The sequence below is a fragment of the Canis aureus genome, chromosome 17 (genome assembly GCF_053574225.1).
Source record: "Canis aureus isolate CA01 chromosome 17, VMU_Caureus_v.1.0, whole genome shotgun sequence".
NCBI classification, from domain to species: Eukaryota; Metazoa; Chordata; class Mammalia; order Carnivora; family Canidae; genus Canis; species Canis aureus.
Window position 1 is genome coordinate 30,648,957 of NC_135627.1, and position 15,804 is coordinate 30,664,760.

The following is a 15,804-nucleotide window of genomic DNA, read 5'->3' on the forward strand; positions in this document are numbered from 1 at the left end:
GGGTGGCTCAGTGGTTGAGCATCTGCCTTTGGCTCAGGTTGTGATCCCAGGGTTCTGGGATCGAGTCCCACATCAGGCTCTCTATAGGGAGCCTGCTTCTCCCTCTGTATTGTCTCTGTCTCTCTGTGTGTGTCTCTCATGAATATAAATAAAATCTTTAAAAACAGACACAAAGGGATCTTTAGTTCCCACAAGGCTCTCAATTTTGGGTTGTCATGCTCTTCCAGGTTTAATGGTGCCATTTTTACTTGTGGGATTCTTTGCATGAATCCACCTTTTTTGACTATTATCTCATTAAATTGAATAAACTTCGCATGAGTGATTTACTTTGCATATTTTATTTAATTATTTAGTGTTTTTGTAATTCTTCATAGAAAAGTATGGAGTTGAAATTACAGTTTTTTTTTTTTAATTTAAATACCCATAAACTAATTAGGAGTTTGTATAATTAGTCATAAAATATGTCATATATAATTATTTACTCATAGTTTCACAATTTGAAAATGTGCATCAGGGTCTTTATGTGCACAAATATGTATTCAAATTGATGGAGTAGCTACATGAGATGTTCTTCTGTAGAAAAACATGGAATAAAGAATTTGATATACCTTAATTCTAATATCTGCATGATGTTGTTCAAGCTTAAATGAATCTGTGTCTGGACTAACTTCACCAAGCTTCATATTTCTTCATTTGTAAACCAGGCAGTATGGTTGTGAGTATCCAATAGGATAAAGTTCATGGTACTCTGTAATGCCTGATACCTAATAATGCTCAATGAATAAAAATTCATTCATTCATTCATTCAAGGAATATTGCTAACATCGTTTAAACATTTTTTTATGTTTAAAAAATTAATTTGGTGCTAGTTTGAAACAAATTAAAAAATTTCTGGTAATTTTATTTTTCTTTGAAGGTAGTGTATCTGTTGTTGTTAATTTGTTTTAAAAAGTCCAGTGTATGACATTTTGTCATCTTGTATTTTCTTTTATTTTTATTATTATTTTTTGTTTTTTCTTTTAATTGAAGTATAGTTGACACACAATGCTATATTAGTTTCAGATGTGCAAAATAGTGATTTAACAAGTATTGTTACCCTTATTTTTGAAAGGTTTAATTGACTTTTTAATTACTAAAAATAGTGCAAAATTATGATTTATATTACTCATATTAACGATATAGTAGTATTTATTAGTTTTCTTTATCAGGTACAGGATTTGATGAGGAGTCAGCAGTTCTTGGTGCAGGACGAGAGTTTGCACTAATGAAAACATCAAGTGGAAAGGTAAATTACTTTTTGGGATTAAAAATAAACATATTGTTCTTTACAAGATACTCAATTGGTATAATCAGTTGATTAGTTTACATGGTTCATGTCTTGAAACATAGTATTTTAAAATTTTGATTTTAAATTATTTTTTAATATGGTGAAATTTTATATTGAAATAGTACAAAAGAAAATTGTGACATATGACTGTAAAACTTTATGAAATGTTAGCATTTTTATAAATGCTCATTTTACTTATGGAGCACCTAGCAATTTTTTGAGTTAGAATGAACTCACATTTTGAGTTCATTGATGAGCACATATTTATTGCAGTAGGAGTAATTATAATTAAGTCACAGATTGTAGAGGTCAATCTATAGAAATAGAAGCCTCTTTTTTATCTTGGATATGAGTATAAAATAAGGTAATTAAGAGAATTTTGAAAATTAAAATTATTAGACAGTTATGGTATATTTGTATGTAGTGTTTTTTACATAGGGAAAAAAGTTGAGAATTTTATCATGTTTCTACTATTGTGAGATTATATTTGTGAAGCATATTTATTCATATCTATTCAGGAGACTTATAATGCAAGATTATAGATATCCTGCATAGATATGAAAAAGCTATTAAGAACTGGATCTTTAGGAAAAATATGTATATTTTTCTCCTGCAGATCTCACAGAAGTTGAATAGTATAAAAACAGTTTGGTTTTTTGTTATTTTTGTTTTTCAGTAAGATATGAAGTTTTTTTTTTTTTCCTCTCATGTGAAACCTGGTACACTATTCTAAAAGGAACTATAATTCTCTCTCTCTCTCTTTTTTTATATACATATATATATATATATATATGTACACACATATATATATACACACACAAGATATATTATACTGGCAAGTACCAGAGTCTTGGAATCAAGCAAGGTGGTCCTTCAGCAGGAAAATGGGTTGAGCTACCAATTACAAAGTCTCCAAAGATTGTACACTTTTCAGTTGGACACGATGGCTCTCATGCCCTTTTAGTTGCAGAAGATGGAAGCATATTCTTTACAGGATCTGCTAGTAAAGGAGAAGATGGAGAGTCAAGTAAGTTGACTAATCAACTGGACATTGAATAAAAATATTGTAGAATTTACTAACATGAGGTATATCAATTTCAGTAGCACTAATCTGGAATGCCTAAGTGGCTCAGCGGTTGAGCATCAGGGCCTTTGATTCAGGGCCTGATCTTGGATTTGTGGGATTGGGTCCTGCATCAGGTTCTTTGCATGGAGCCTGCTTCTGCTCCCTCTGCCTGTGTCTCTGCCTCTCTGTCTGTGCCTCTCATGAATGAATGAATGAATAAATAAATAAAATAAAGCACTAACCTTGCCAGATTAATACAGGATTTTAAATTGAGGCATATCCAGTTAATGGTGTTCTATTATACATTAAAAAACTGTAAGTGCTGATTTCTTTCTAGAGTTCATCTTCATGAATAAAAATTTGTGATGCTTTATGGATATACTGCTATTCATCTGTTTTGTTTAGTGGTGTTATTTTAAAAAACTTATTATGATATGTTATTTTAGGTAACTCAAAATTTTATAAGGAATATATATTTCAAAATAAAGTAAGCCTGAATATAACCTGTGTAATAGTGTTAGTTATGTGTCACTATTCTTCTTATTATTTGTCTGTAATGAAATCATTCTTAAGCAGTGATAACATAAACAATTTTGTCTCTGATCTTTCCTATAGTTTTGTCCAGTTTTTCTCAGTGTCATTTTTCTGTTTTTGTAATTTCTCACATACTTTATACATTTTAGAACCATGGAGTAGAATATTAGGAGGATTAGGTTTGTAGTCAACATCTAATGTAGAAGTCTGTGTAAATAAAAGTTACCTAGAAAAAAATCCCCATAAAGTCTATTGCCATATCTGAGAAACTTCAGCACAGCCAGTTTTTCCTTCCAGCATTTGGTGGATATTGTTCTTTCTTTCAGCACCAGATAGTGTATTTACTGTATACATGTATGTGGATCATATTAAATGAAAAAAATATAATGGTATTTTTAAATTCTAGAATTGTGCCCAGCACAGCAATATGGTTTTACTCTGAAAGGCATCAGGAACTGGGATTGACTGAAGGAACAGAACATTGATATTTCCCATCTTTTGCTCATTTCAGGGATTTAGTTTTTAAGAGCAAAGGCTACTTGAATCATTATCCACATTTAAATTTATTTACTCTTTCTCCATATATGTTCCTTTCCTTACACGATTTCATTGACTGGGTGGACCTGCTTAAATATGTGTTGAATGAATGAGGAACTAATTTCACTTTCTAGAATAAGAATACATGTGAGGTAGCGTTTGAAAGAAAATTATATATATAATAATGGAATGGTGTTAATAATGTAAATAGCTGATCTAGAGGTTGGGCTCTCCAGAAGTGAGAAGTTTGGTAGAAAATTGGTATTTCTTATTGGAAATTTCAGTGTGTAACAAAGAAAAGAATCTGATAGTGATAGCCTAAGTATTAATTAACCAGATAAAGCTTGCAGGTGACTTATTTTAGTTGACATGTTGGAAGGCCCAGGCCTTTGTGAAAATAAATAATGTATATCATAAATGCATATATTTTTTCCTTGGGCTTTTTATACAAGCCTTTACTTTTATTTATACATAGATGCCTTATTTTTATTTGTTTTGTTTGTTTTTTTTTTTTAAGCTAAGAGCAGACGGCAATCAAAACCCTATAAACCTAAAAAGATAATTAAGATGGAAGGAAAGATTGTGGTGTATACAGCCTGCAACAATGGAAGTAGTTCTGTTATTTCTAAAGATGGAGAACTATACATGTTTGGGAAAGATGCCATTTACTCTGACAGCTCAAGTAAGTTCAACTTAAACACATTTCACTTTTATGCAAAGAAAGTCCAATACTAGACATATATTGGAAAGATATGTCTAGAAAATTAATAGTTGTAGCATGCTTTCTCTGTATCTTTCACATTTTTTTTCCAAATACAACATTTTGTGATTCCTTCCTGTCTTACTGCTAGGAACAGTGTCATAGTTTCACGCAAAGCTAATCACAGAGCTTGGCTAGTGCAGTTCTACCTTAAGTATTACTTTGCCTGGAAGGCTTTCCCTAGACTCATTCAGATGCTCATGTGACATGTTGTTGGTAGTACCCTGGGGAAATGGTTTTCATAGCATAACTGACTTATAATTGATGAATTATTTATCTCCCCCACTAGATAGGGAAGGACACACTCTCTCTCTCACTCTTATTTACTATTGTATCCCCAGTTCCCAGCACAGTGTCTTATATATGGTAGGGTCTTAAGAATTACTTGTTGGGGCACCTGGGTGGCTCAGGGGTTGAGCGTCTGCCTTTGGCTCAGATCTTGATCCCAGAGTCCTGGGATTAAGTCCCACAACGGGCTCACCATTGGGAGCCTGTTTCTTCCTTTCCCTATCTCTGCCTGTGTGTGTGTCTCATGAATGAATGAATGAAATCTTTAAAAAAAAATACTAAAAAAGAATTACTCATTAAGCAACTGAGTGACTAATAAACCAAAAGTCTAATGAGTGGATATGGAGGATAGGACTAGCCAAAAAAAAAAAAAAAGATTTTATATTTATAAGGTCTAATCTCAAACTGGTTATTTTTGGTTACTAGATTTTCTTTCTAGCACTTAAGAAATGAGTATCATTGTGACAGCCCACTTGGTAGGACTTTATATTTGGTAAATATATAAAGCCTGCGAATTTTTTTGTGAAAAGGAAAACAAACGAAATTTCTGATTGGAAGTTTAATTGTCTCATTGCTGGGGAAATGACGTATGTTGAACATTTCTAGCAATTATTATTATTATTTTTAAAATATTTATTCATCAGAGACACAGAGAGAGAAAGAGGGCGGGGCGGGGTGGGAAAAGGGAGAAGCAGACTCCATGCAGGGAGCCCGATGTGGGACTCGATTCCGGGTCCCCAGGATCAGGCCCTAGGCTGAAGGCAGCGCTAAACCACTGAGCCACCCGGGCTGCCCTAGCAATTAATTATTAAGTTGAACTGTACTCAGGTGGTATGTGAGTTGGCTTAATGTGGTAATATTTAGATCCTCAGTTGGCCTCAACTGTCAGAGTCAATCAAAATTTGGGAATGGGTGGATGCCTGAGTGGCTCAGCGGTTGAGCATCTGCCTTCAGCTCAGGGCGTGATCCTGGAGTCCCAGGATCGTGTCCCACGTCAGGCTTCCTGCATGGAGCCTGCTTCACCCTCTGTCTGTGTCTCTGCCTCTCTCTCTCTGTGTCTCTCCTGAATAAATAAATAAAAATCTTTAAAAAAAAATTGGGGAATGGGCTCATGTTTAGTTTAAAAATAACATTCAGTATAGCTGTTGCTTGCTAAGATCCCAGTGGCTAGTGTTGAAGAAAACTTGTGCATATTTTATTCAGTATATATTTATTGAGAACTGACAGTGTATTACAAGTTGGTGAACAGGCAGACATGGTCCCTCTCTTTTTGAGGATCTGAGAGACAATTGGGCATTTAAACAGCTTAAAAATTAGAGAAGTGTGGTTTAATAGTTATGGATATAGACCCAGATCCTGCCACTGCCACTTTTTAGTTGGCTAATAACTGGCTCAAATTCTTTATTCAGAGATTACTTTCATTTCTTTTTTTTCCCCCCATCTTCAAAAGGGAGCTCGTGACAGTATCTGCTTCATATGGTTGTAAGATTATAGGAGATAATGCCTTTGAAATGCTTAACTGAGAGCCTGGGCCCTGAAAGGGTTTAAGATATGCCAATTAGTACAATTAATAATAATAAATAATATTGCGGGGATCCTTGGGTGGCTTAGTGGTTTAGCGCCTGCCTTCGGCCCAGGGTGTGATGCTGGAGCCCGGGGATCAAGTCCCACATCGGGCTCCCTGCATGGAGCCTGCTTCTCCCTCTGCTTGTGTCTCTGCCACTCTCTCTCTCTCTGTGTCTCTCATTAATAATAAATAAAATCTTAAAGAAACTTAAAAAAATATTGCTAAATATACATACCTTTTTCAAATATGCTAAATACTAAAAATGGGAGTTTTTGAGCTAAAAAGACCAAAGTAATATAGGATGGAAGAGAAGGTCACCTTAGGAAAGTAATAATCTGAGAAAATAATGTAGAATAGTTTTCCCAAAGTATGAAACAAGAATTATGTTATTTGTAATTTATTTTTTTTAAAGATTATTTATTTATTCATGAGAGACATAGAGAAAGAAGCAGTGACACAGGCAGAGGGAGAAGCAGGCTCCATGCAGGGAGCCCGATGTGGGACTCGATCCTGGGTCTCCAGGATCATGCCCTGGGCCGAAGGCAGGTTCTAAATCGCTGGGCCACTGGGGCTGCCCCTGTTATTTGTAATTTAAATAAAACAAATACTTTAGTTTTTTAAGAAAGTCTTTATTTTAGTATTTATTGGAAATATTCAACAATTTTTTATTTTTACTGTTACTACTTGATAAGATTAATGCTTTGGTCAATATAAAATTGATGCAAAATATTAAGATTATATGAGTGGGACTTGAATATGGCAAATATAAGGAAAGTAGTATGTGTCTTAAGTGGTTAAACTAGTTAGCTATTGGATTATGGAAGAAAGCACTGTAGGTTAAAAAGGATTGAAAAATGCTGCTTTAGAACATCTCACAGTTTCTGCAGAAACAATGTGATTTCAGTATACTCCGGCAAGTATTTTAGTGTTTTTCAATCCTTCTTATTTTTATATTTTAATTAACATATAGTGTATTATTAGTTTCAGAGGTAGAGTTCAGTCATTGATCAATCTTCAGAATACCCACTGCTCATTACATTAAGTGCTCTCCTTCAGTTCTTTTTAAGGCAAGTCAAAGCAAGTAAAGTACATGATGTATAGGCTCCTTTGTGCTTGGACTAGGAAAGTTTGAGAGTTAGTGACCCTTCTGAGAATTGTTGAGAGTACTGACATTTAGAACAAACATTCAGGAGAAGCAAGCTTTAGCTAATGGCCACGGTAAAAATTTGTCTCAAGTTTGGATGATAATGTTTTAAGATTTTAGAGTTCATTACAAACTTACAAAAATAATTTGCTGATACCCTGCCAGTCTTTTGGCCACTTATTTCTCATTTAGGTGGGTTATTTTATCCCAGAAATAAAAAGTTCTGCATTGAGGTGGTCCTTTTACAATCCTGATGATTTACTAGACTCAGAAAGGTTTGTTGTTGTTGTTTCTTACCAAATTTGTATCTTTCCTATAGGTTTGGTAACAGACTTGAAAGGCCATTTTGTAACTCAGGTAGCTATGGGCAAAGCTCATACTTGTGTTTTAATGAAGAATGGAGAAGTTTGGACATTTGGTGTAAATAATAAAGGACAGTGTGGACGAGACACTGGTGCCATGAACCAAGGGGGGAAAGGTAGGTGTTGGACATGTGGATATTAAATTTTGTGCCATCTTTTCATTAGTTTTTTAGAACAATATTGGTGATGAATCTTACTCTTTTCAAAACAAGTGGCTCTTTAATTTCATACTTAAAACCAATGAATTTATTTATTTGACATTATATCACTGACACAATTGAATATACTTCAGACTTTTAATTTTTAAGCAAGTGAACTTGAGTATTTTTCTTTCTTTTCTTTATTTTAAAGTTTATTTAAGTAATCTCTATACCCAACAAGGGGCTCAAACTCATCACCTCAAGATGCAGATTCACATACAATCTACAGATGCAGATTCCCTACATAGCCAGCTAGGCACCCCAACTTTTAAAAATTTTACATAAAATCTAATAACACCTTTTTTTTTTTTTTTTTCACCTTTTTGATTTAGCATTTTGAGTGACAAAATTATTCTGGAAAAGTGCATTTTTGAAATTCTTCATTATTAATTCCTTTTACACCACACATTTTCAGTTTTAACCATTTTTGGCAGCAGCCTATCTGGGAGATATATCTTGTTTAATAGCACAAGCTACCTATAATTTAATCAGTTCCCCAACAACTAAAAATGGTTGTTGAGAATACTTGACCCTTTACCAAGAGCTAAATTATAGATGCACCTTACTTACCATATGCTTTGCCCTACACTTAGGCTGTTGACAGAAAGAGGGGTTTATCCTTTGTCATGTTTGTGATTTTTGGTTTGGGTTTTGGTAATAGTTTATGTCTACTTCATTCTTGCTCTCAGTTTTTATTTCTGCTGCTATTAGTGTTATCCTATACCCTTCCTTTCAACTGCTGGTTTTCTGTGTGGGCTAAAGAATAGGGAATAGGTATTATTAAGTGTTGAACTGTGTTTAAAATACAGAAAAGTTGGGATCCCTGGGTGGCTCAGCGGGCTAGTGCCTGCCTTCGGCCCAGGGTGTGATCTTGGAGTCCCAGGATCAAGTCCCACGTCGGGCTCTCTGCATGGAGCCTGCTTCTCCCTCTGCCTGTGTCTCTGCCTCTCTCTCTCAGTGTCTCTCATGAATAAATAAGTAAAATCTTAAAAAAAAAAATACAGAGAAGTTTTGGGTTGCCTGGCTGGCTTGGTCAGTTAAGCATCGACTCTTAATTTTGGTTCAGGTCATGGCCTCAGGGTCCTAAAATCAAGCCCTACATTGGACTCCATGCTCAATGTGGAGTCTGCTTGAGATTTTTCTCTCCTTCTTCCTCTCTCTCTCTGCCCCCAAATACTTTAGTTTTTAAAAGAGCAGGTCTGTTAGAGCACATTGTTTTTAAAAAACAAAAAACAAAAGAAAGGAAAGAAATGAATTACTCCAAAAATGGAAAAATTTGGAGTTAAAGTAGTGAACCATAGTTTTGGGTAATACCTACTAGAAAAAAAGGAGAGAAGCAGTTTAATTTTCTATATATAATATAAATATATACTCATGTTTCATAAAAGTTTTGAACTAAACAAAATAGTTTCCTTATTATTCTAAAAACTTTTATGAAAATTTGTCATACATTTACATCTATGTTCTAGATTATTACTGTAAATTTTGTAATAACCAAAACAATTGTTAAAAGATGTTTTATTTAATAAAAAAAACACACCTACTCTCCTAGTAAGTAATGAATTAGAAAGCAGACTAGTAGTGTAAGACATATAATGAATATAGATTATATAAAGAACAGAAAGGCATTTTTTATTTTAAAGTTGTTTTAATAAAAAAGAAAAAAATAAAGTTGTTTTAAAAAAACAAGGAAAGTACAGAAAATAAGATTATAATATGGAAAAAATTGTTTATCACATGCCTTATTTTTCAGTAAAAAAATTATAGATAAGATTCCAGTGTCCTCTATTCTCCTTCCAAGGCTTATTATTTATACTCCCTCTCTCTCGCCAATCACAATCACAACTTTGATTCTTAGTCATGTTTCTGTATTTTTACTGGTTCCTATATATTTTACATGTAAAATATGTTACATACTCACATTTTATAATAAAAATAAGATACTTCAGAAGTGCTAATCTATATCTTTCTGCAAAATAGGTGTTTTTTTTTCATCTCACCATTGTGCTTGAAATATGTCAATATAAATCTAAAGGATTCATGTTAACTGCTATGTAATAAATCATACTAATATACCATTGTTTATCCATTCTCCTGCTGATAGATGAGTTTATTTCTAATTTTTCACTTTCACTATTATCAATAATTTGAAAACCTCCTTTATCCATATTTCCTGGCAGACGTGTGAGACTTTCTCTAATATAATTTCTGATGTTGTAGATTTCAGCTTTGCTAGTTTTTTCTTAGAGGAGGTTGTATCAGTTTATAGTCTTTGATTTTCCATATCACTCCAAGAGGTAGTATCAATACTCTTATTTTTATCAGTTTGATGGCTATGACATTGTAGTTCATTGTAATTTTTTATTGCCTTATTAAAGTAAAACATACTTATGGCCAAATACAGATAGCATAAATGTAGATCTTGGTGAATATTCAGAAGCTGAACACATTCCTATCGGCACCTTGATCAAGAAATAGTATATTACCAGCACCCCAGGAAGCCCTCTGTATGTTCCTCTCCAGTTACTACCTACCTCTAAAGTTAACAGTATAAATTAATTTTGCATGTTTTTGTACTTTATATGAAAAGAGTCACGTGAACTCTTTCATGTCTTGTTTTATGAGATTCATTTATATTGTTACTAATATTTATAGATTATTCACACTCATTGTGTGGTAATCAGTTGTATGAATATCCCACAGTTTTGGAACCTTTTTAAGTATTATGGACATTTGGTTGGTTTTTAGTTTGGGTTATAAATAGAGTTGCTATGAACATTTTTAGTGAATGTTGGTGAAAATTTCTATGATTTCCTTTGGGGCATGTAACTAGGAGTTCAGAATAGCTAGGTCCCTCATTTTTCTTTTAATTTGCATTCCCTGATTATTAGTAATATGTTAGATCATTTCTTCAAACTTATTTTTCTCATTTTATTGATTTGTAGCAATTTTTGTTATGTTGTATGTGTTCCACATATCTTTGACTACCTATGGCTTATCTTTTACATTTATTGTTTCATTTGTATGTATGTAATTTCTGAATTTTGGTGACAAGTTTTTCATTATTTTTTTTTATAAATTTTTGCTGATTGCTAGTAGTAGGAGGATGTTCTAGAGCAGAGGGACTAATGGCTTAGAACATGGTTGCGGTGGTGTGTAGAATGACAGTGTTGGCAGTGAGGATGGAAATGAGGGACTAAAATCAGCAAAAGTTAAAAGTGATTGGCAGAAAGTAACAAGAGAGAAAACTTATTTGTGGTTCCTAAATTAAATTTTATACATTCCTTTGTATATTCGCTTGGATTAATATATGTTATATAATTTTGTCAGTTTTTTAGACACAGGAGTAATCTTACATAAAAGTTATAAATTGATCTGTCAAATAGGTTTTGGAGTTGAAAATATGGCAACAGCAATGGATGAAGACCTGGAAGAAGAACTAGATGAAAAAGATGAGAAGTCTATGATGTGCCCTCCAGGCATGCATAAGTGGAAGCTGGAACAGTGCATGGTGTGTACTGTCTGTGGAGACTGTACAGGTTATGGAGCCAGTTGTGTCAGTAGTGGGCGTCCAGACAGAGTCCCTGGAGGGTAAGAAAATGATTAATACTGAAGAAATAAAATATTGGTAGAAAGTATGCACAACACATTTCTTTTCAAGATTGTTCCAGAGTGTATATTCTACTTTGTTGTTTCTTGAGGGCATATTGGCATATATATGTAATTCTAGTAATTGTTTCCTGTTATAATAGTTTCTAGTTTAGTGTCATTTTTATTTAAGTTGCTTTTCTTTCATTTGATTTATTTAAAGCATTATTTAAAAACAAGTCATAAGTTTCTTCAAGGCTTAGGGCTATGCCTTAATTTGTATTCTTTTCTTAAGACTAATGCCAAATATCCATTTTTGTTGAACATGAATCTTTTCCCGATGGAATTATCAAATGTCATAATATACTTGATTAAGGACATGATTTTCTTTTAAATTTATGTTCACAATTTTAGGTGTTCTAGGAACTATCACTTCTAAAGCTGCATTATACTAGTTTATATTTATCCTTTGTTATTCTTGTGGTCTCCCCCACTCCCCCATAATAGAGCTCCATTATAATTATTTTAAAGTTTATATGTGAATTTGGCAGAATCAGAATACAGATTTTCCTCAGAATGTTGGGGAGAATTTTATACTTAGCCTAACATATGAAAATAAATTATTAACAGGCTGTTTCTTTTAGGCTATCAAAATAGTATGATTTTTTAACAATAAGTTTTCTCTAAACTTAAGCAGTTGGTAAATATCACAAATGAATTTCTGAATTCTCTGATCCTTCCTAACATTAATTATTTTTCTTTATGTTTTTTTCCCCAGAGATCTACTATCAGTTTCCAATAATTATTTATAACCTAAACCTACAGACTTAAATGGACAGTATACTAACCAAATACAATGATTTCTTTAGTAATGAGGCAAAAATAAATAAATGAATAAAATTAACAGAAGACTATATGCCAGGACACAATGCAGTATTAAAAAATGACTTCAATTATTACAGAATTGTGGCTGTGTATCTTAAAATAAATTTAGAGTGCCACATTATCTCTGAAGCACTGCATTTGGACAATGCAGTAGGGCATATTAGTTTATCAATTTTTACTCTTGTAGTCAGTAATGCTCTAAATTGTCAACAGTTGCTTCCATTTTAAGCCCAGGAGTTTCACAGGGCACCTAGCTATGTCTTTCAAAACTGCTGCGAGGTAGATCCTTTTCTCTTGTATCACCACAAGACTGGATAACCAGGCACAGTGAAACTGTGTAAAGGTTTTCAGTTCTGATCCAACAAATAACATTAAAGCTGCGACTTCTAAATCTATGAAATAGGTGACTAAGAAGTTTGTTGTTCACTGACCCTGTAGGCAACTTCTGGGAGTGTTCTTGTCTTCTTTATGTTGTAATCAAATGTCATAAACTTAGTTCACAACTGATAAGAAAGAGCAAAGAAGAGAAAAAGGACCAGTTAATCAGACATAGTGGAAGAAGAGAATGAGAGATGATGACATATAAAGGAGGGAGAGAAAAGGAGATATATCTTATGAAGCTGGCAAGCTGAGCTCACTTAATGATGGCTGTGCACACCTTCCTTAAAGTTAGCTGGTGGAGAACAGTATTTGGTAACTGACTAACCCATCTAGACCATTTAATAGTAATCTGCTGGTGCTTTACTAATTGTGATGACTTTTAAAATATTTGTTAATAGTGGTTTTGAGGATGGCAGAATCCATTTGTATTTTCTGTGGGAATATACCAATTATACCTATGAGGAATTTAATAAACTCTTATTTTTAATATTCCATCTATTCATACCTATTCAGGTCTTTAAAATTGGCACATCCTGATCTGAAGGAGAGATTTCATTGCTGACTTATATAACTTAATTTCAGAAATGCTGAAAAGATTATCAAAAAGAGTTTTTTAAGGAAAGAGTAGAAGAATTTCAGTTAAATTTTTTTTTTTTTTTTTTTTTTAAAGAATCTGTGGCTGTGGTTCCGGAGAATCTGGCTGTGCCGTGTGTGGGTGTTGCAAGGCTTGTGCAAGAGAGTTGGATGGTCAGGAGGCAAGACAAAGAGGAATTCTTGATGCAGTGAAGGAAATGATACCTTTAGATCTTCTGCTAGGTAATGTGATGGGTTGGACTATACATCTTGCCTTCAGTTCAGTAATTTATATTAGTATGTGTGTTAAAAAATTAATAGTTGACTATGCCATACTGCTTATATGGTAACTGACAGTATGTCACTAATTAAGGGATAAGGCTCGTTTTCTCATTTGCTGAGATTCTTCAACTAAAAATAATTTGTGTTTTCATCAGTGTTTTGTTATCTTTGACTTTCTTGAATTTTAAATTTCATATAGTTCTCTCATATCTATTATTGTATCTATCTTTATATGTCTTTTTTGTGTTTCTTTGTGGGTTTTTTTTGGTCAATCATCTAGCTGTCCCAGTACCTGGGGTTAACATTGAAGAACACCTTCAGTTACGACAAGAAGAAAAACGACAGCGTGTAATCAGGAGACACAGATTAGAGGAAGGAAGAGGTAAGATGTAGCTGCAGAGAAAAAGTATATGAAAATCCATATTCTTACCCTATACTGAGACCACTAAAAGTTTACAGAATAGGCTGACTTGGTAAGACATTGCAGCTAAAATTAATGACATTATAGTAACATGTGAAAATATTCAGGGTATTTACAGTTGTGATAATAACATAGATTTAATACAGTAGGGTATTTATAGAGTAAGTCAAGCATATTAGGAATTTTGCCATCTGCCAACCATCAAAAGCTATTAACAATGGCAACTTTTTAAAAAATGTATATGAATTCCAAGAATTGGTCTTTCACCTAGATTTTGGACTTATGGTTGTTATTTAACCAATAAACAACAGAGTAGTTTAATATAATATTTTAATTTCTGTTTTCTTAGTCATCTGTGATGATTATCATTTGAACTTGATCCCAGCATTCTTCTTCCAACCCAGTGCATAATTATGTTTTTATATGTCTTCTTCTTTTTTTTTTTTTTTTTTTTTTCTTTTTTCTGAAAAAGCTTATTCTGGTTATGTACAAGAAGGGTAAGTTGGAGAGCTTTGGTCAGGTTTTAATTGCAAAGATAGGTATATTGTTTGTTTTTTCCTTGTTGTTTATGACCATTTCTCAGCCTGAAAATACATTTTACTGTGGTTATAGTAAATAGTTTAATACCATTTTACTGTGGTTTTAGTAAATAGTTTAATATATATTCAGTAGCAAAGATAAATATAAGTATTACTAAAGTTGTTCTTGCCCAATAGAATCTTTTCTTTGTAGGATTAAGACAGATGGTTACAGAAATTTGTTTTTATTCCTTTGTTAGGCAAAATCTTGATTGGAAATATTTACTGATACTGTGTACTTTAAATGCTTATTAGAAATGACATGAAATTTGATACATGAAATAAAATCTATTATACATTTAACTACCATTATAAATTTTTTCTAGGCACTTTTTTTTTAACAAATAGAATAAATCACAAAATATATAGCAGGCATGGTAAATTCGATTTTCATTAAACTTAAGTTGTGAAACATGCTTGGAACTTGAAGATTGTTCTTTTTAGGATCTGATAAAACAACCTGATTAATTGATACAGGAATGGTTGCTGTTAGTTTGGCTGTATGTACATAAAATCATTACCTTTAAAAGTGATATTTTAATGAGCATGTAGATATTTACATTAAATATGGGGGAAATTGCATATTAAATGTTTTGTAGAAAATAGGGTAAAATTTAAGTTTTAAGCCTTTATAATATAAAGTAATTGACAATTTCTTTTGTTAATAATATGATTTGTTTAAGGGTAATTTATCAGTGCATCATTTTACTACCTGTTTTATCTTTTTTTGGGGAAGTATTGGGTTGAATCAAATGAATTGACCCCCCAAAAACAGCAATTTCTAATGTTTCAACCAAAGTATAGCAAATCCTTATGATGACATGTAATTACTTCCTCTGTGTGTTGTGTTAGTTTTTTTTATCCCTCTGTAAAAAAGCTTTTCTTCTCTAGTTGTAGTATATTTCTGTATATCAGAAGTAAAAGAACATTGATTATTCATTAGTTCAGCAAGTTTTGTGATTGCAAAATATTCTTTTGCCATTTATTTTAAAATGTGTCATAGACCTTAAAAACATAAACTCTAACCTTTCAAAGGTTTAAAAAACTCCATTATTTAAATGTTTACAGAAATTATTTTACGGTATCTGATTTTATAAACACAGACTTATGTTGTAAGCAGTTGGTATATATTTTCTGATAAGTCCATTTCATCCATTGTCCTCAGTATATAGAAAGGCTTCTTCAGGGTATTGGTGCACAAAAATTTTGTCTTATCTTTATTTTTTGGCTGAGCTCTTTCTTACACATACCATCCTTTTTCATTTGTTAAAACACAATATGTACTAATGGGTTAGGATCTTCATTATGGAC

At 32.8% G+C, this 15,804-nt stretch overlaps 1 protein-coding gene across 12 annotated transcripts in view; it reads left to right on the forward strand.

The window, feature by feature from the left end:
* The window catches only part of MYCBP2 (MYC binding protein 2), a 258,579-nt gene that overhangs the window by 60,548 nt on the left and 182,227 nt on the right, over window positions 1-15,804 (forward strand). For all 12 annotated transcript variants that reach the window (XM_077855281.1, XM_077855282.1, XM_077855288.1 and 9 more), the window contains exons 11-17: window positions 1,209-1,285; window positions 2,150-2,354; window positions 3,982-4,146; window positions 7,543-7,701; window positions 11,172-11,376; window positions 13,310-13,455; window positions 13,775-13,876. In XM_077855281.1, the coding sequence (XP_077711407.1) occupies window positions 1,209-1,285; window positions 2,150-2,354; window positions 3,982-4,146; window positions 7,543-7,701; window positions 11,172-11,376; window positions 13,310-13,455; window positions 13,775-13,876 (1,059 nt within the window). The remainder of the gene's footprint in view (window positions 1-1,208; window positions 1,286-2,149; window positions 2,355-3,981; window positions 4,147-7,542; window positions 7,702-11,171; window positions 11,377-13,309; window positions 13,456-13,774; window positions 13,877-15,804) is intronic.